This window comes from Mandrillus leucophaeus, unplaced genomic scaffold (assembly GCF_000951045.1).
Source record: "Mandrillus leucophaeus isolate KB7577 unplaced genomic scaffold, Mleu.le_1.0 Scaffold505, whole genome shotgun sequence".
NCBI classification, from domain to species: Eukaryota; Metazoa; Chordata; class Mammalia; order Primates; family Cercopithecidae; genus Mandrillus; species Mandrillus leucophaeus.
In genome coordinates this window covers 1245745-1265649 of record NW_012105421.1, presented here as the reverse complement: position 1 = coordinate 1265649, position 19905 = coordinate 1245745, and the positions used below count along the sequence as shown (strand labels likewise).

Here is a 19905-nt window from a genome sequence, read left to right as displayed (position 1 = left end):
CACGACAGAGTCAAGATCACGCTTCCACTACTTCACAAAAACCTCCAATGAAGCAGATGTTACTTTTAGATAAGCTTCAACTTGCTTTCGCCACTGTGTCCTCTGCTCAGCTTATCATGACAAATCCATTCTGATCCACAGAGAGATCACAGCCCTCCTAGCAGTTACTTGCTACCTCATACACTTACTTCCTCTATTAATCATATCATTCAACTAGACTAGAAGCTAGAATTACGTATCTCATCTTTTGTGTACCTTCTTCAGTGTAAACATAAGACACTAAATACACGGCATCCAAGCAGTTAAGAGCAGAAACTGAAGTAGGTTCAGTCCAAGCTCCACAATAATAGCTACATTACCTCAGAAAAAATGCCTAATCTTTGTTTATTCCTCTCCTTATCTATTAAGAGAACAGAACCCTATACCCTCATTCTACTGATACGAATTTTCTGCAAGATAGCTAATATAAAACATTTGGCATCATGCCAAGCATGCAAATCTAGACATTAATACATTAAAATACACTAATATAAACATTAGCTGTTCTATTAGTTGCACTGAAATTTTACACAGCCATCAAAAATATATACACACATATACAAACACCCAGATACAACTAATTCTCAGTTTATCTACAGTGGTTTCAACAGAAATCTAAATGAGAATAATCAGAGAAGGCACATGCCTAACAGGAACTGGTATTTCCTTACTAGATCAGGTAAGACTGGAACTTCAGCAATGCTCTAGCCAATACTTGTACTCTTAGTAAATTAAATCTTAAACTTGTCCTTTTCCCAAATCCACTGGAGCATTCTCTTCAACTATCCTCAACTTTCGGTCTTTTAAAATGAAGATGAGGCCACTAGGCGTGTTCTGTGGGACCATATCCATCCTCTTCTCCAATCTCAGAAAACAGCACTCCTACTGGAGATTAATCCCATCCATCTTTATTGACCTATATATTAAATATTTGGGTTTCAGGGTTCAATCCTTATCCCATTCCCCTTTCACAGGATTGCTCCTTCCTGCCTTCTCTCATTCAGTCATGGTTTAAATTGTCACTCTAAAATTGGGAAAACAGTTTTGAAGGAAAGACTAACCGTATGTCTTCCTGTTAAATGCATATACATTTATAAAATTGAATTTACCCCCACATATATCTGAGGAAAAAGTAAACTAAGCGAACATTTTAAAATTTAACAATGTATTAATCTATACTAATCATCAAATCCCCATACAAAAATAACAATGCTCATTTATCATTCAAATAGGTAATATAATTAAGATCTTACTTATTAACATCGGAACCAAAATCTTCAAGAAATTCCACTTTTCTCTGAGAAAATGTAATTCTCATTTTAATAGGTAATGAACCATGTACAGCTTTGTCAAAACAATTTAGGATATTTTCTTCATTTTGTTTGAGGTCACCACTATATTCCATTTCAAGTAAATTGAGGTATAACTTTGTATTCTCCTGTGTAAAAAGCAGCATCATTAATATTTCTAATATATTTTTATTAGAGCACAGATATTTAAAATGCCTTAGTTTTTGTCTCAATTTGAAAAAAAAAATGAAAATTGTTTTGTATTAAAATACAACTCATGCTAAATGTTTTCGGCATATATCTAAAAGGGTGAAAGAATTCATTAACACACTGATGAATTTTTCAATCAATTGATCATTCTAGTATCTCCTAAACAATACAAATTGTTAAATGCCAATAAATTAAAACTATATCCTATCTTGTATTTAGTATGACTTGACTTACCATGACCATTAGAAAATAAAACATAAAAAAATTATCTCTATGCTTCAAATAATTTAAATCTTTACTACAACTATAGATAAACATCTTAACTGGGCCTGGTGGCTCATGCCTATAATCCCAGCACTTTAGGAGCCCAAGGCAGGAGGATCACTTGAGGTATGAAGTTTGAGACCAGCCTGGCCACCATGGTAAAACCCCATCTCTACTAGAAATACAAAAATTAGCTGGCATGGAGGCGCACACCTTTAATCCCAGCTACTCGGAAGGCTGAGGCAGGAGAATGGCTTGAACCCAGGAGGCGGAGGCTGCAGTCAGCTGAGATCACGCTACTGCAATCCAGCCTCGGTGACAATGACTCTGTCTCAAAAAAAAAAAAAACACCGCCAAATGAGGTGGCTCACGCCTGTAATCCCAGCACTTTGGGAGGCCGAGGCAGGCAGATCACCTGAGGTCTGGAGTTCAAGATCAGCCTCACCAACATGGTGAAACCTCGTGTCTACTAAAAATACAAAAATTAGCTGGACACGGTGAGCGTGCCTGTAATCCCAGCTACTCGGGAGGCTGAGACTGGAAAATTGCGTGAACCCGCGTGGCAGAGGTTGAAGTGAGCCAAGATGGCACCACTGCACTCCAGCTTAGGTGACAGAGCAAGACTGTCTCCAAAAAAAAAAAAAAAAAAAGATAAACCTCTTAAACTGCAGCTAGAAGCAAACTGCTATAAATCTTTATCTTAAACAGACCTGGCAATAACTAAAATCCTAAAACCTGAGAAATGACCTATTCCTGTACACTGCCTTTTTCAACTGATACATAAAAAGTACTCTATGGAGAAACTAAATCATCTCACTCCCAAATGTGCTTACAACACAGGCAATGCTTATGCTTTTGTTTATAAAGTATTCTCCCAAGTCCTCTGTTCTACTTAATAATCAGTAAATTTGTTGATAATTTCTAAAGGGAAAATATAAAGTATCACAATGTCTACAACAATTTTAACCCAATAATCTTATGTCTCAAACTTTTAATTCAAAACAATTTGAAAAAATTTTTTAAATGGCAACATCAGTTTAGAGGGACTGTTGTCCTCATTTAGTAATAAAACATATTACATACAGACCAAATCTTTCATCACAGTTGCCACAGTGAAAATACACTGACCACTGGTGTTTTTATAGAAGATACTCTTAAAAATACAAATGCATACTTTGTCTCTTTCGATTGCTTCCAAAAGCACCTTTCTTGATTTTGGAAGGTTTTTCTGTATTTTGAAAAGATGCCGGGCTAGTTTGACAGCATAAAATGAAGATTCATTATTTGATTTGGCATTCTTAATGGCATCCTGAAGCAAATGTTCAGCTTCTTCCAGATTTCCATGCCGTCGTTCTAAACTTACTCTTCGTAAACGAACCATTGCCAACCCTAGAACACATTCTTCAAATGTTCTCAAGATATTCCTGGCTTCATTAATATTACCTAGAAACAGTAATTAAATGTTTATGCTTTGCTTTAAACAACTAAAATAATGTTTATAACCACATACTGGCAACAATCACCCAGGGGCTAAATCCAGCAACTAAAGGGAAACAGCCACACATATTTACATACTGCCTAGGGCTGTCTGGGGGCTACAATGGCTTGCAAAGCCTAAAAGTCAGAACACATGGCTTATAAAGCCTAAAATATTTACTATCTGGCCCTTTAGAGAAAAAGTTTGCCAAACTCTGCTTTACACCATCCCTTACTACTCAATTTGTTACCACTGTTTCCTGAAATAACTGAAAATCTCAAAAATATCAATTGAATTTCTCCACTCTTACCCTGCTGCTCCTCAAAAGCTGCCCAAAGCATATGCACCATGGGTTTCTTTGGGAGATGTATAGTACAAGCTCTGCTGAAGACATGCCTCACTCCTTCAATGCTATGGTTTTCCATGTACTTGGCATACTACATACAGAAAAGAGGAAATACTGAATAATTTACAGTTGAACAAGTCATTAAATTTGTGACAGAACGATAAAATTCTATTTTTAAACCCATTCAGCACCTTTATTGAACCACTAGACTAGTTTCTGTAAGGAAGGACGAAGAGAGGCAACGAGGTTGGCATATGCAGCAGTCAAATCTGGTTGCAAGCAGACCATCTCCTAATGCAACAGATATAGTTATATGAACAACATTCAACAGAAGTACAAAAAAGGTTAGTCACTAGATCAATGTTTATAATATATTCAAGTTTAAGAGCACATGATTTTCTTACCTTAATCCAAAACTCCTCATAGAGGGCACATGATATGACACATCTTTCAAAGAGAACCACAACTCGTTCATGAGTCCCATTTTCAATTTCAAATTCTAAGTATTCCTTCCAGTTTTTTAGTTGTGCCTTTTCCAAAGGTTTCACATGAAAGTAAGGTCTTTTAATCTGTAATGAAATTGTAACATGCCAATGAAAGTAAACCAAATCACCAAAATATGCACAAGCACAGTGTTAATACAAATTATTTTAAATATAATTGATAATTAAAATTTTTTAATCGTATTTCATAATTTAAAAAACTTTTAAAATTAAAAATCCCTTAAATTCCTTAAGCTTCACAAATGAAATAATACATTTTCTATTTCTTCTGCCATTTTGCCAATTACATGCTTTTTAATGTACAGAACATTTTATACTTTGTTGAAAATTTTAAAATTGAACAACCATAGTGACAGAAAGCAGATCAATGGCTGCCTAGGGCTAGGAGTAGAGAAGGGGAACTCTGGCTGGAAAGGGGCCAAGGGGACCTTTGCAGTGCTAAAAGAGTTCTGTCTGTATCTTGATTGCTGTGATGACTACAATGTACATACATACATCTGTGAAATGATTCCATATTCTAAGATTCCATTCATATGAAAGGCCATTATAGGGAAATCAACAGAAACAAAAAGCAGATAGTGGTACCTTAACACTGGGGGTAGAGGGTTGCAGCTGAGGAGGTAGGGGTAGTGACAACTAAAAGTTAAGGTGTTATTTTTTGAGGTGGTGATTATGTTTAAAAATTGACTGTGGTGATGGTTGTGCATATCTGTGAATATACTAAGAACTATTGAACTGTACACTTTAAATGGGTGAATTATATGGCATGTAAATTATCTCAGTAAAGCAGTCAGGAAAAAAAAAAAAAAAAAACAAAGAATTAAAACTGTGGGAAATTACCTCATTTTACTATAAACCTAAAATGGGTGAATTATAATGTATGTAAAGTATAACCCCATGAAGTTGACTTTTAAAAATTGAACAATTAGAATAAAATTGTTCAGATTAAGCAGATATCTTGCAATTCAAGTAAATCTGAATTCAAACATTCTAAAACTGATTAGGGAAAATGGAAAAACTGATAATGATTATAATAAATGAGACGAACATCTGAAGTTATGGCTTAAATATGCAAAAATAAAATTACAACAGAGATAGTACTATCAAAATTGAAAGAAAAATAAATTATTCGTACTTCGTATTTTAAAGACTGTTAGAAAACACTTACACCTTCTTCAAATGTCCACCTTTTACTAACTTCATGCTCATTATAATTAAACATTTCTTGATGAATCTCAATGATTCTATGTCTCATGTTTTCTATTTCTGTAATTAACTTGGGAAGAAAAAGGGAAAAAATAAATCTCACAAACTATACTGAACATTTTCAGTATCACTGCTTACATTTCAGTATTATTCACAGATATTTTAGTCTTAGAATAGTGGTAGATTTTTAACTGTTGACAATTATGTGCAAAATCCAATTAACACATCACACAACTTATCACACAACTTCCTAATTAGCCACTTTCATACATTTCTTTTTTTTTTTTTCTTACATTGGGATAGCAGATTCACAACCTAGGCAAAATATTCCTTCTAAGCTAAGTTTATCTTGGGGTGTCTCGTAGTAGAAGTACTCAATCCCCACTTGCCTTAAACAGAAATTAATTTCAAACAAGCTACAAGTCACTGGGTAAATGGCCGGCTATATAAGTGATCACTGTGCTACTCATGGAGTCAAGGGATAACAGGTCCAGTTTCTTCTGCACTGAAGACCTTTTTTTTTTTCCTGAGATGGAGTCTTGCTCTATGGCCCAGGCTGGAGTGCAGTGGTGCCATCTCAGCTCACTGCAACCTCTACCTCTCAGGTTCAAGCAATCTTCCCACCTCAGCCTCCCAAGTAGATGGGACTACAGTCATGTGCTACCACACCTGGCTAATTTTTGTACGTTTAGTATAGACGGGGGTTTCACCATGTTGCCTAGACTGGTCTCAAACTCTGGACCCCACGTGATTCGCCTAACTTGGCCTCCCAAAGTGCTGGGATTACAGGCATAAGCCACCACACCTGGCCACTGACGAACTTTAGAATAAGACTGGTTACCTTTGCAGGATCAGTTATGTCTTCAATTCCCGATGGTAGATCATCACCAGGGGGACCATCATCACCACTATGTCCATTTACAGAAGCTAACTCCCTTCGCAACTGAATAAACTGTTCACCAGTTAAAAGATCTCTAGGCAAGTTATTCTGTACATGTTCTTTAAATCTAAAGGAAGACAATAAAAATATATATTCTATATTTGAATCATAATTTTAGATCTCATATTGAGATTCCTACTACATACTACTCTTTCAAAGGATTTGATTTAAAGAAAGAAACCAAAATATCATAACTTTTCTCCTTCTTTTCTATATTAAAACTCTACCATATATGATAAAACACTACCATATGATAAAACAGTCTATAAACATCTTCCACTTCTTCCTTCCTTTACAGTAGAATGGAGAAGGCATGGACGGGCATAAACTGAAACCTCAGTTCTGTCTGTTACTGGTTATCTGACTTAAGGGAAGTTTTTCCTTTCTCTAAATCTTAGTTTCCTCAACTGTAGAATAAGATGATTAATACCTATTATTTGTGTGTCATAGAATCTATTTTACTACGAAGACACACAAGTCACAGTAAAATTAAATATTGTGATCCACATTTAAATTCTAAATGATCACTTGTAAATAATCAACAAATATAGCATTTCCTTCCCACCTCCCAAATACTCTTCAATCTACGTGAGTACGCAAAAATCCAATGAAACTTCCTAATTAAGGTTATCAATTACCTCATATATAAAATTAAATGGACACTTGTTTTGTAGTATGGTCCTCCAAGCCTCTGACTGCTGCTCTATGTCCTATTCCCCTTCCTACCTGCCCTAAATGCTACTATTCCCAAGAATTTCACTCTCCAGTTGGTTCTCATCTATTTTTATTAATACATAACTCTGGCCAATCTCACTGATACAGCTTGAAATAAGTATACCATGGTGACTCTCAAGACTATAACACAAGTCCAAACCTTTCTCCTAATCAGATTAGCATATCCAACTGCCAATACTCTGCACAAAGAAATATAGATTAGTTTTAAGCTAATCTATAAAAAGATTTTTGAAAAAAAAATCATTTCGCTATTTTATAAAAACATGCAATAATTTGTATATATACAAATTTTAATCAAAAACACCAAGTTGAGGAGCTAAAATATCTACACCATCACAATTTGAACATATCTTTGGAACCTCAAATATGAAATATCTTAAAGTAAGCATGGCATCTTCATCTGAAAATGAATACCCTCAGCATTTCTTTCTTTGTGTGTGTGTGTGTGAGATGGAGTCCCGCTCTGTTGCCCAGGCTGGAGTGCCATGGTGACATCTTGGCTCACTGCAAGCTCCACCTCCCAGGTTCAGGCAATTCTCCTGCCTCAGCCTCCCAAGCAGCTGGGATTACAGTTGCGCACCACCACGCCCAGCTAATTTTTGTATTTTTAGTAGAGACAGGGTTTAACCTTGTTGGTCAGCCTGGTCTTGAACTACTGACCTCAGGTGATCATCTGCCTCAGCCTCCCAAGCACCTGCTCACGCCTGTAATCCCAGCTGAGGTGGGCAGATCACCTGAGGTCTGGAGTTCAAGACCAGACTGGCAAACATGGTGAAACACGTCTGTACTAAAAATACAAAAATTAGCCAGGTGTCGCGGCGGGCACCTGTAATCCCAGCTACTCGGGAGGCTGAGGCAGGAGAATCACTTGAACCTGGGAGGTGGAGGCTACAGCGAGTGAAGAATGCATCACTGCAATCCAGCCTGGGCAACAGAGCGAGATTCCATCTCAAAAAAAAAAAAAACAAGTATATAAATAACACTGGAATCTAATTTAAATTTTGCAAAGTCAATGGTTACAGAGGCTAACAGCCCATTTCAGTACCAGGAGGAAAAAAATTAACACAGATTGCCTCATGTTAAAAAATTAAAAATGAGGAAGTAACTCTCAAATATGTAGTATGAAAAAACAGATTTAATTACAGATGAATATTAAAACTCAAAACTGTCAACATATGAATTAAAAAACTTAAAATAAGGTAAAATTTTAAAATACATACAGTACATAAATCTAAAATGACTTGATTGCTACATCATGTAACGACTTCTTTAAAACAGTGACAAAATGTGCATAATATTAAACAGTATTTTTTCAGCAGCTTTTTGTATTATAAAGCTAACATTTATTCAGTAAAGACTGGCTGAGTGTCTCATACATATTGAGGTCTATTCTTAGGTATTAGAGATACAAAGAATTATGCCTCAGAAACTGACAGGCATGTTGAGGATATAGGAGACATAAATTCAAAGCAGTGTTACTGGTGCTGATATAAATGTAAACAAATGTAGGTAAAGTGGTGGCACAAACGACAGACTAGATATCTCAATATAGGTGAACCAGAGAAAATTTCACAGAGAAGACACAAAACTGTGTGGTCTCAAGGAATATGAGTCCACTAGACAAGTGGAAAGAGGAAAAGGTATTACAGTCATAAAGATATAAAACAGCATTGCCCTTTTGGAAGTTATCAGACTTAGGTGTGTTTAGAGCTCAGGAACTACCAGGGATTGGACCTGGATATTAGACCAGATCACAAAGTCCTCACACTAAAGTTTTAAATTAGACATTATCTCAGAGATAATGTGCAGGGTACATCCCATATACAAGCCTAATGCACAAGCACAATAAAGTATTTCCATTATTACTGTATAGCACTTAGAATACGTTTTTTAACACATGCCTCCTCCTCTATCCTTCTGACCAACTCACAGGCATGCTATCTTCTTCGTGCCTTCATTCCCACAACTTAGCCTATCAACAGGTACACAGCAAATGCTAAATAAATGACTTTAAGAAAGAAGCATGTGTTACTGGAAAAAAAAAAAATTCAGTGGTTCTCAAAGTAATTCAAAGTCATGTGAATTAGTTAACTTATATAAACTGTAAGAACTGCATAAAGACTACTTGTGAGTTTGCTATAACTGATAAGGAAAGTGGTTCTAAATGCATTCAGTGAAAAATAGCAGATTATAGATCAGTATGTGTAATATAATCCCACTAATATCTATTATAAGTATATACGCATTTTTAAAAGCGTAGGGTAACTGATGACTTAAAGAAAAATAAATAAATAAAAGCCTGGTGGGATAATTATTTAGAAATAAAAAAGGACTTGTAGGATAACATATCAAAAACTTTAGGGCCATACTGTCTAGGTTCCAAGTAGCTTCCAATCACTTACAAACTCTGTGGCCTTAGATAAATATGCTCATCTCTCTGTGTCTCCCCTTTCATAAAATGGGAACAATAGTCCTTGCCTCACTGGGTTACTGGGAGGATTAAGTGAATCGTAACACACTCAGCAGAGTGTCTGGGATATAGAAAATGCTATGTGTGTTTCCTACACATACTTTTTTTCATCATCAGTAAAGTCTTGTAGTCATAGATTTTTCCTATACTTTAAATCACAGAAGAACTAGTCTATGAAAAGACACCCTCTTTGGCCCATCAGGTAATTTAAGTACGTTTGTACTTATGTGTTCGGTAACTATTTACCAAGCATTTCCATATGCCAATTCTTGCTTGTGTTAACGTCTTTCAGCAAGTGTCTTCCCTGGTCATTGTATCTTAGAAACCTGCCTACTTCCTCTATTTCATCGAAAGCAGAAAGTATATGCCTATCTATATGCTTCCTATTTCTAACCTGAGTCTGTATAACTTCTACCTCTAGCAAACTGTTGTACTTTACAAATACTTCATAAAAGTCTTCTACTTTTGGTAGTAAAGAAAACTTTAGAAAATCACTCACTTAAAAAGTACCTAAGTTTATTCAAGACTGCTCATAAAAATTATAACAAAAAATAGAAAACATGTCAATTTTAAAAAAGCAAAGACACAATCCTCATACTTGTTCAGAAAGACTTTCTGGATCCTTATTGATGTAATACTCTGAATAAAGCAGAAAACAAAACACAAAAATAATGACACACAGAATAAGTTGTTTTAACAGTAATCATTAAAAGGATACCAACCATAACAGAAAAATCATGGTAGAAAATTAAAATGGAATGATACCTGATTATTTGAAAATAGATACTACTTACTATACAAAATGCATCCTTCACTGTTTTGGATATAAGGTGTTATAGCAATCACAAGAATGTATATTTAGCAAATCATTAAGTTTAAAAAAAATAAGCATCTATCATGTGCCAGGCACTGTGTCAATTTAATGCCATAAATAAATAACTAAACTTGCTATTTGCTCATTCCTTCACTACTCTGAACTACCTTAGACAAGACAGAATTCCTGTGTTTCTTTATCTATTAAAATGAATAAGGAAAAACTTCTAACTAAAAACAGTAAAATTTCTAAACATTTCATAAGGCATATGAAAAAAATGTCAAAAGCAAGCATGTAGGTTGTGATTAGCAACAAAATTTATTCCTCTTTCCAAGTAATAAAAGCTTACATAACATTTCAAGAGAATTATAATACTTAATATTATCAACTATCTGAGTAATCAAAGATGTTTCAAAGATCAGAATTTCCCACCTACCTCTGAAAATGATGACTATACAGCTGCGTTGGAATACCAAGAATACGATCATATATAGCTGTAACTTCTCTCAGGTTTCCCTGCTCATTTTCCCAGTTTATATACATTTCCCACAGTCTGTCAGAACGGAAATCTGTTCCTGCAGCTAGAACAGCATGCTCAAAAGTTCTGAAAAATTAAATTACTCTTAAGTTATCTTTCCAAGACAAAATCACTTATAAAATATTTCTAAATTTAAAAAATAATGCTAACTTCAAAAATTATATTCAACTGTTTCCTATGCAAGTAGGGATTAAACAGTAGACAGAATAACAGAAAGCATACAAGAGTTGCTTAAAAAGAGTGAGAAAACAAAGGGAACAGTTAAATGTACTTTATGTAATTTTATCATATAGAAAATACAAAATGTACACATTGCAAATAGGTAAGAGCAGACATTTAAGTATTTGTTAAATCTGAAATGTCTGTTGTATAGATTCATTTATGACAGAAGACAAAATTAAAACAAGCAGGAAGTTAAAGAGAGGCAAATTTTATCTCAATTTAAGAATATTTTCACCAGGCGTGGTGGCTCATGCCTGTAATAGCAGCACTTTGGGAGGCCAAGGCGGGAGAATCACCTGAGGTCAGGAGTTCAAGACCAGCCTGGCCAACATGGTGAAATCCCATCTCTTCAAAAATACAAAAATTAGCTAGACATGATGGCAGGTGCCTGTAATCCCAGCTATTTGGGAGGCTGAGGCAGGAGAATCGTTTGAACCCAGGAGGTGGAGGCTGCAGTGAGCCGAGATCGCGCCATTGTACTCCAGACTGCGCAACAGAGACCCCGTCTCAAAAAAAAAAAAAAAAGAATATTTTCAAGCAAAAATAATTCTCCAACAAGGAATCTGGCTGCCTTGTAAGATAAGTATACAAAGGCCAGGCACAGTGGCTCACGCCTGTAATCCCAGCACTTTCGGAGGTCAAGCCAGATGGATCACAAGGTCAGGAGTTTCAGACCAGCCTGGCCAGCATGGTGAAACCCCGTGTCTACTAAAATACAAAAAATTAGCCAGGCATGGTGGCACATGCCTGTAGTCCCAGCTACTTGGGAGGCTGAGGCAGGAGAATTGCTTGAAGCCAGCAGGCAGAGGTTGCAGTGAGCCGAGATTGCGCCACTGCACTCCTCCAGACTGGGTGACAGAGCGCGACACTGTTTCAAAAAAAAAGTATACATATACTTTAAACCTCTCAAAACCCTGTCTCAATTCTAAAATTCTATCATTAAAATTTATCACAGGCTGGGCACAATGGCTCACGCCTATAATCCCAACAAATGAGGCCAGGAGTTTGAGACCAGCCTTACCAACACAGCAAAACCCCATCTCTGCTAAAAATACAAAAATTAGCTGGGTGTTGTGGTACACATCTGTAACCCGAGCTACTCAGGAGTCTGAGGCATGAGAATCACTTGAACCTGGGAGGCGGAGGTGACAGTGAGCTGAAATTGCACCACTCACCACTGCACTCTGGCCTGGATGACAGAGCAAGACTCTGTCTCCAAGGGGGGAAAAAAAAGTTTGTTACAAAGTATTTTAAATTACCTAGTCATGTCAAGAGATTTCTGCAAGCAATTTTAATCACTAGATTTAATACTCCAATGAGATAAAGCTTTTAGATACATACTTTTAAGTATCTTAAAATCAAGAGAAATTTTTTAAAAGTATAAAACTACACTCCTTAAGTTAACCCACAATTTTAACACAATTTCAATAAAGCACTAAAAAATGTTGAGTGGAACAAGAAAAAATCAAATTCCACTATTCATCTAGTATACAAAAATGCAAAATGACTTTGTAAAAAGATAATGCAGCAGGCATTTTCCTGAAAGATAATATAAGAAACTAGGAAGCTACAGTAATTACAAGTTTGGCACTGGCCAGGTAACAGAAAAATGGATGAACAGTACAGAGCCAAGAAAACAAAAAGAGATCAATGTATGTGAATATTTGGTGTATGATATATAATAGGAAAATATAAAATATAAAATAAAAATGTCTATCTCATGACAGATAGAAATTAAAGTCAGATAAATGAATAAGTGAAAAACTACAGAAAAGTTAGAACAAAATACAAGATTTATATGTTTTTGGCAAAATAGGCACAAAACTCAGAAACCAGTAAGAATTAAAACAGAAGCACATTAAGGAAAAATAAAACTCCATATGATAAAAGACACCATAAAAAAAGTTAAAGACATACCAACATTGGAGGAAATGTTTAATATAGAGATAAACAATTGAAGAGCATGTGTGTATGTGTGTCTGTGCATGCATGCATGTGCACATGTGGTGTAAGGTTTCCTAAAGAATAAAATAGATGTTACTGTCCCTACAGAATCCCAAATGATTCAGAAAAATAACCAGACACTGAAAAAAGTATAGAGAAAAGGGGAAGAAGATAAGAAGGTAATGAAATAAAGACAGAACGTTTAGAAGAAGGTATACTTAATGAATGGTGAGAAATCTTCAACTTTCCCGCCCAGCTATAGGGACTTACTTGAGAAGCTAGCTTTCCATTCCCCAGGTAAATAAAATTATCCTTTTCTAAAGAAACTGCTTGGCTCAGGAATAAAATATAAGGTTACTATCACTGGGAATCCACCAGCAAAAAAGAGTGGCCACATGATTACGCTGCTGCGAAACCCTATAGGCCAACTGACAATATCCCATACAAAACACACAGTGCTTCCATATAGGTTGTTTTTTTTTTTTTTTTTTTTGCGAAACCCTATAGGCCAACTGACAATATCCCATACAAAACACACAGTGCTTCCATATAGGTTGTTTTTTTTTTTTTTTTTTTGAGACAGGGTCTCACTCTGTCACCCAGTTTGGAGTGCAATGTCACGATCTCAGCTAACTACAACCTCCGCCTTCCAGGTTCAAGCAATTCTCCTACCACAGCCTCCTGAGAAGCTGGGATTACAGACTCCTGCCACCATACCCAGCTAATTTTTTTGTATTTTAAGTAGAGACAGGGTTTCACCATGTTGGCCAGCCTGGTCTCGAACTCCTGACCTCAAGTGATCCACTGTGCCTAGCTCATACAGCTTGTTAATATCTAATCTGTAATAGGAATAAAAATCCAGAGATCAGGTATCTCAGAGACGAAAATGAGTAAACAGAAAAATTTCAGAGGAAACAGTCCTGGGAACAGAGGAAAACCTCAACTATCCTTAGTATCGTCAAAGAAAACGAAAAGATATGCAGCCATGAAACAAGAACTGGAGAGTATAAAAAAAGGAACACTCAGAGAACAAGAAAGATTCTTGGATATTAAGAATCTGAGCGGGGAGCAGTGGCTCACACCTGTAATCCCAGCACTTTGGGAGGCCAAGACGGGCGGATCATGAGGTCAGAAGATTGAGATCATCCTGGCTAACACGGTGAAACCCCATCTCCACTAAAAGTACAAAAAATTAGCCAGGCATGGTGGTAGGTGCCTGTAGTCCCAGCTACTCATGAGGCTGAGGCAGGAGAATGGCATGAACCCAGGAGGTGGAGCTTGCAGTGAGCCGAGATTACGCCACTGCACTCCATCCTGGGGGACAGAGATTCTGTCTCAAAAAAAAAAAAGAATCTGATGGAAGATGTTAAAAATCCAATACAAGAGTCAAGGAAGTACCTCAAAAAGCCAGACAGTCTAAGATATGAAAAATAGGAAGAAGAAAAGAAAAACTCAGTAATTAAGAGAGGAGGTCCAATATCCAACTATTAAAAACAACAGAGACAATCAAGGCAAGGAAATTGTCAAAATAAGAATATCCATCATAATAACATTTCTAAGAATAGAAGGATATTAGAATCTCAGATTGAAGACTCACCCAATCACCCAATAATCACAATAAGAAAAAGAAAATCCATATCAAAGCTCATTTTTATAAAACTGCATTTACATCAGACTCAAAGAGAACATCCTAACAGCTTCCACGGAGGAAAAACATGTTACAGAAAGAGAATCTATTCTAGAAGAATGATTTTGGACCTCTCAAAAGCAACAGCAGAAGCTATAAAGGAATAAATAATGCCTTCAAAGCTCTACAGAGAAAATAATTTTCAACTCCAAATTCTATAGCTTACCAAACCTTAAAATTATTTTTTCATCCAAGCATCCTTTAACAAGAAGTTACAGAACACACTCTTCTAAAAGTTGGACATAAAATCAAAAAAGAGTGAGATCTAATAATACTCTCCCAGAAGTGACGTAAAGACATCTCCTAGAACCATGATGATACGAAAATCCCAAGACAACTCTTGTACAGCAGAACTAGAAGACCAGTCCAGATTATAGTAGAAAGGTTTCCAGGAGAGACAGCTCAAAGGAGAGGAAAAAATGGGACTTACACATTTTTTAACAGGTCTGATTATATAGAAAGCTATATTTAAAGCCTTCTACAAAGCTGTTGGAGAATATGAAAAAACCTTAAATGTTCAAAGAAAATTAGACAAATGGGAAAAATGAGGGGCAGAGGAGGAGAAATTAAAAACCAAAAAGGTTATAAAAATGAAAGGGCAGTATGATGAAAAATATTTATAGGTTTTTGATCTTTTTTTTTTTTTTTTGAGACAGAGTCTTGCTCTGTCACCCAGGCTGGAGTGCATGGCACGATCTCGGCTCACTGCAACCTCCACCTCCCGGGTTCAAGAGATTCTCTTGCCTCAGCCTCCCGAGTAGGTGGAACTACAGGCATGCGCCACCACACCCAGCTAATGTTTATTTTTGAGACAAGGTCTCACTCTGTCACTCAGGCTACAGTACAGTGGTACAATCACGGCTCACTGCAGCCTCAACCTCCTAGGCTCAAGCACTCCTCCCACCTCAGCCTCCCAAGTGCTGGGAATACAGGTATAAGCCACTGTGCCCACCCTTATTTATGGATTTACAATGATTAAAAAAAAAACACTGAAGTTGATTATTGAAACCTATCCTGTAGCTATATTGGAAAGGAATGGGAAAACAAAGTGTAAGTGGGTTAAAATTCTCATTTACCGTAACAGATACATAATGTCTACAACTAACAGAGAAAGAAAGAAAGCAACGTAGATTTACTGTTATACACGTGGTGGAAAATACCAGAAGAAAGAGCTGAAATATTTGAAGGGAGGTGGAGGGGGAACTTTTTGTTACGAGCAGTAATTAGCTAACTTCTTAAGCAATATGCAAATGCTTTTTTTGAAAATCGAAAACAAATACATTAACAAACTACCGTAATCAAGAAAAAGATAATGTAATAGAAAACTGAGCAAACGATATCAACAGGTAATTTAAGAAATGGCTTATGTAAGCATATGAGAAGATGGTAAACCAGGATGAGCAATCAAGATATACACAAATTAAAACAGAGATGCCACTGGAGGTAAAACAAACAAAAAATGTGGCACAGCTGTGGGAAAATGATTATTTTCATACACTGTGGGAGTTTAGAATTGATACCATTTTTGAAGGAACATGTGATAAAACTTAGCTCTGTGTTCCCTTTAACAGAAGTTCCATTTCTAGTGCATTCTACAAAAATATTGACTTGTACAGAGATGTTCACTGTAGCACTGATTATTTCCTATAAATAAGGATTTGGTGAAATACAGTAGAGTACTTTGGCTTATAAGTTACTTTTTATAAAGTATTATAAAATACTTTTTGTAATGGTTAAAAAATATGGCAAGAAGAGATTCCCAAACACTGCTTTAAAAAAAAAAGTCAAAGACCAATATGAAAACATACGCACAAATATGTACTTATACATACATCTGAAAGCACACACACCAAGCTATTAACCATGAGGAGTGGAACTGGGGACATAAGGGGTATGGAATGTAGGAGGGCTTTATTATCTGCATTTTCAAATCATGAAGCATAAGTTTATTATATGTATTTTTTTTTAACAATGGAATAGAAGTTAAACTTCCAGCTTAGCTTTCATGAGCTCTATTATCAACATGAGAATAATTATTTATATCATTAAAAAAATTTCAGTATCAATGTTCCACATACCCTCTTATTGTATTGTTTGTCTCAGGATCACCAGGGTCCAGTGTTTCTTTTAAGAAGTTTATATAATGTATCCAAAGGTCAACACTAAGAGGTATTGCCTGAAGCCCCCGCCGATAAACCTAAGAAGAAAACAGCAAACTGTACTTCAAATATTTAATTATTTCTTAACAGAGAGGCAACACTGTGTTATCCGGTGAACCTTAGAAATACTAATTACTGGAATTTTGTTTAAATAATCTACCATTACCATTTGGGTGGAGGTTGGATAGAACATGGCAATGTTCTGATCCCCACGTGCAGAGTCTTGATCTTCAAAGCGCAGCAGTCCCTGCATTCTGACCGGGTTGTGTGGGCAGGCTTTGGGTTACAGACCATAGGGCACAGACCCATTAGAGCATCAATGACAGCGTCTGACCAAAAATGCAATAAGACGTAGCAAATGTGACTAGCAAACCAACTATATTGTTTGGAAAATGAGAAATAAATGTAAGTGAGAGAAAAGCCCTGCCCTACTTGTTAAGCTGCAGTGTAATACAGAGGCTTGCACTGCAAAGCTTGACAAACTGTAGAGGTTTAACGCACCTGCCAACAAAGAGAGAAAATATTAGCTACAAATGCCACAAGAGTGACAAATGCAAATAAATACCCTATAAAAATTGTTTGACCATAAATGGTAGGTACTGCCAGCCAAAAAAAAAAAAAAAAAAAAAATCTTTGTTTTGTTATTAATTGGCTTACAGTACCTATTGGAGATAAGTTTATTGAGTGATGTACGCACCTCATCTGATGGTTTAATGTTGTCGTGCCGCTTTTCAAGGTCCGCATACTTTTTCCAGTAACCATAGCAATACGGATAGTGTATGAAAAATCTGTCAAATGCTTTCCTGGCAGCCATCAAGTGATTCTGATAAAAATGAAACAGTATTTAAATATCGTGGAAATTGCTGTCAAAAAAATATTTATTATTCCTTTCAAACGTTATTATCTAAAAAAATAATAATAAATGGCAGGCTTAAAAACTCCACATGCAGGCTGCTCTGCCGATGGAGCAGCCCTTCTTTTATTCCTTGACTTTTTTTCTTCTAAATGCAACTGAAACAGAAGAAACTAATTTTGTCAACATTTTATTTCAACAATTTTACACACACACTTACACCTCAATTATTACAAAATATTAAGCTTTGACACTACTGACTCTCTACAACATACAAAAGCTATAAGCTATTTTCAAAGCTAAAAATGTATCTACCTAATGTTATTCAACTTCATTTGAAAATTATGAGTTGATTTTAATCATAAATAAGGTCTACTGTTTCATTATAAATTAACATGACTTGATTAATTTGTCCCTTCTGATACCATTTTAATAGTTACTAACCTCCTGTTCTACATATTGAAGCAAATATACCCAGCCTGTAAAATCCTGAGGATTATTTTCCACAGTTTTCCAAAATTTTTCATATTCTGGAGGGAAATTTGCTTCTGTTTCTGTCAGCGTCACTGGAAGGTCCACAGCACTTGCCATTTCACTTTCTTCTGTAGATGCATTCACATTGGGAGAGTCATCAGGTGACTGTTCCATTTCTGTAACATTCATAATCTCAGTACTGAAATCAGTAGGATGTTCTACCACTACCTCTGAACTATTGCCTGTGCTGCCATTACTAGAATTTCTGTATTCATCCATGTGAGAATTTTGCATATTGTCTTCAGTAAATGATCTGTGGAAACACAAAAAAGAGAAATATCTTCCAAATGCCAATAAAATTATTTGGTCTCAACAACATCTTTTAAAAAGCCCTAATTTGGCTATTAAAGAAATGTGATTCTTAATCCCCTACAAGTCAGAATCAGAAGGTTCATTAGTTTTTATATTATAAATAAAATTATAAATTCTTCACAAAACTGCCATTTTATTGTTGATATTTGAATAAAAACTAAATAACTACAGATTTGTTACCTCATTCATAAAACAAGTAAGTTGACTGCTACCTAACAAAGAAATACTATTTAAAATTCAATGTTTCTGATTTAGGTAAGAATCTGATTCGGTGCCCGAATGTTACCTTGCTATGAATCACTGGAAAACGGCATATTTTTAATAACTGTTCTGGAGGCTAAAAGTAAAACTGACAAAAATTCTGGTCATGGATATAAACATTTCAAAAGGAAGCTCATCACTTGGCTCAGGATAAAGTTTTAGAAAAGATAAATTCATATTGCTTAAATATATCTATCTATTTATGAATTATAAATCCTGACAGCTAGGTTTCAAATTTATTATAGAAGATAAAAATTATGGTTTTAAAAAATTAAAAAGTAATTTTTAAAGTGAATAAATGTTACTTAAAATACATTTAAGGGGCCAGGCATGGTGGCATACAGCTGTAGTCCCAGCTACTCGGGAGACACTGAATCAGGAGGATCACTTGAACCCAGGAGTTCAAGGTGGCTATAAGCACTGACCCTGCTACAGTACTCCAGCCTGGGCAACAGAGCACGGCCCTAACTCTAAAAAACATATTTGAGAAAGGCTTACAGTCTGGATAATAACTGCACAACATATCTAAAATTATGTCATCTAATTTTTAAGGCTATAAGGTAACAGGGAATTACCCCTTTAAGGTAGTACCACATTATATTTTCATAATCATAAGCTTCCACTAATAGCTTGAATGGAAACCAAATCATTAAATTATAGGGCATGTCCATTTTTTTTAATGAGGAATTCTCAAAATTAAGCTGACCATAAAACTGATTTACTCTTAAAATATACTTAGAATATACTACTGCTTATATATTAATAGTAATTAAAAAGATGATTAAAACTTTAAAGACAATAATGCAAATGAAGAAATGCAAATGACCAATAAACATATAAAAGAATTATATCTTTACTAATAAAGACATAAATCAAAATGAGTGTACCAAATAGCAATTGTACATATTTTATACTATAGAAATAATCAGAAAAAAACATATTTGTTTAAGGGCATTCATTACCAGCACTGTCGTATAGCAAAAATGGAGGGTATATTAAGAAAAAGAAGGGCCGGGCGCGGTGGCTCAAGCCTGTAATCCCAGCACTTTGGGAGGCCGAGACGGGTGGATCACGAGGTCAGGAGATCGAGACCATCCTGGCT

The 19905-nt window shown here is 35.7% G+C and overlaps 1 protein-coding gene across 1 annotated transcript in view; it reads right to left on the bottom strand.

Annotated features, from left to right (window-relative positions):
- The window catches only part of PRPF39 (pre-mRNA processing factor 39), a 31656-nt gene that overhangs the window by 1747 nt on the left and 10004 nt on the right, over positions 1–19905 (bottom strand). The window contains exons 2-11 of the mRNA XM_011996236.1: positions 18141–18483; positions 17541–17666; positions 16763–16881; positions 10730–10897; positions 6176–6341; positions 5297–5404; positions 4030–4194; positions 3590–3716; positions 2977–3245; positions 1293–1477 (exon numbers count right to left, since the gene is read on the bottom strand). Coding sequence (XP_011851626.1) covers positions 1293–1477; positions 2977–3245; positions 3590–3716; positions 4030–4194; positions 5297–5404; positions 6176–6341; positions 10730–10897; positions 16763–16881; positions 17541–17666; positions 18141–18464 — 1757 coding nt within the window. The 5' untranslated portion in view covers positions 18465–18483. The remainder of the gene's footprint in view (positions 1–1292; positions 1478–2976; positions 3246–3589; positions 3717–4029; positions 4195–5296; positions 5405–6175; positions 6342–10729; positions 10898–16762; positions 16882–17540; positions 17667–18140; positions 18484–19905) is intronic.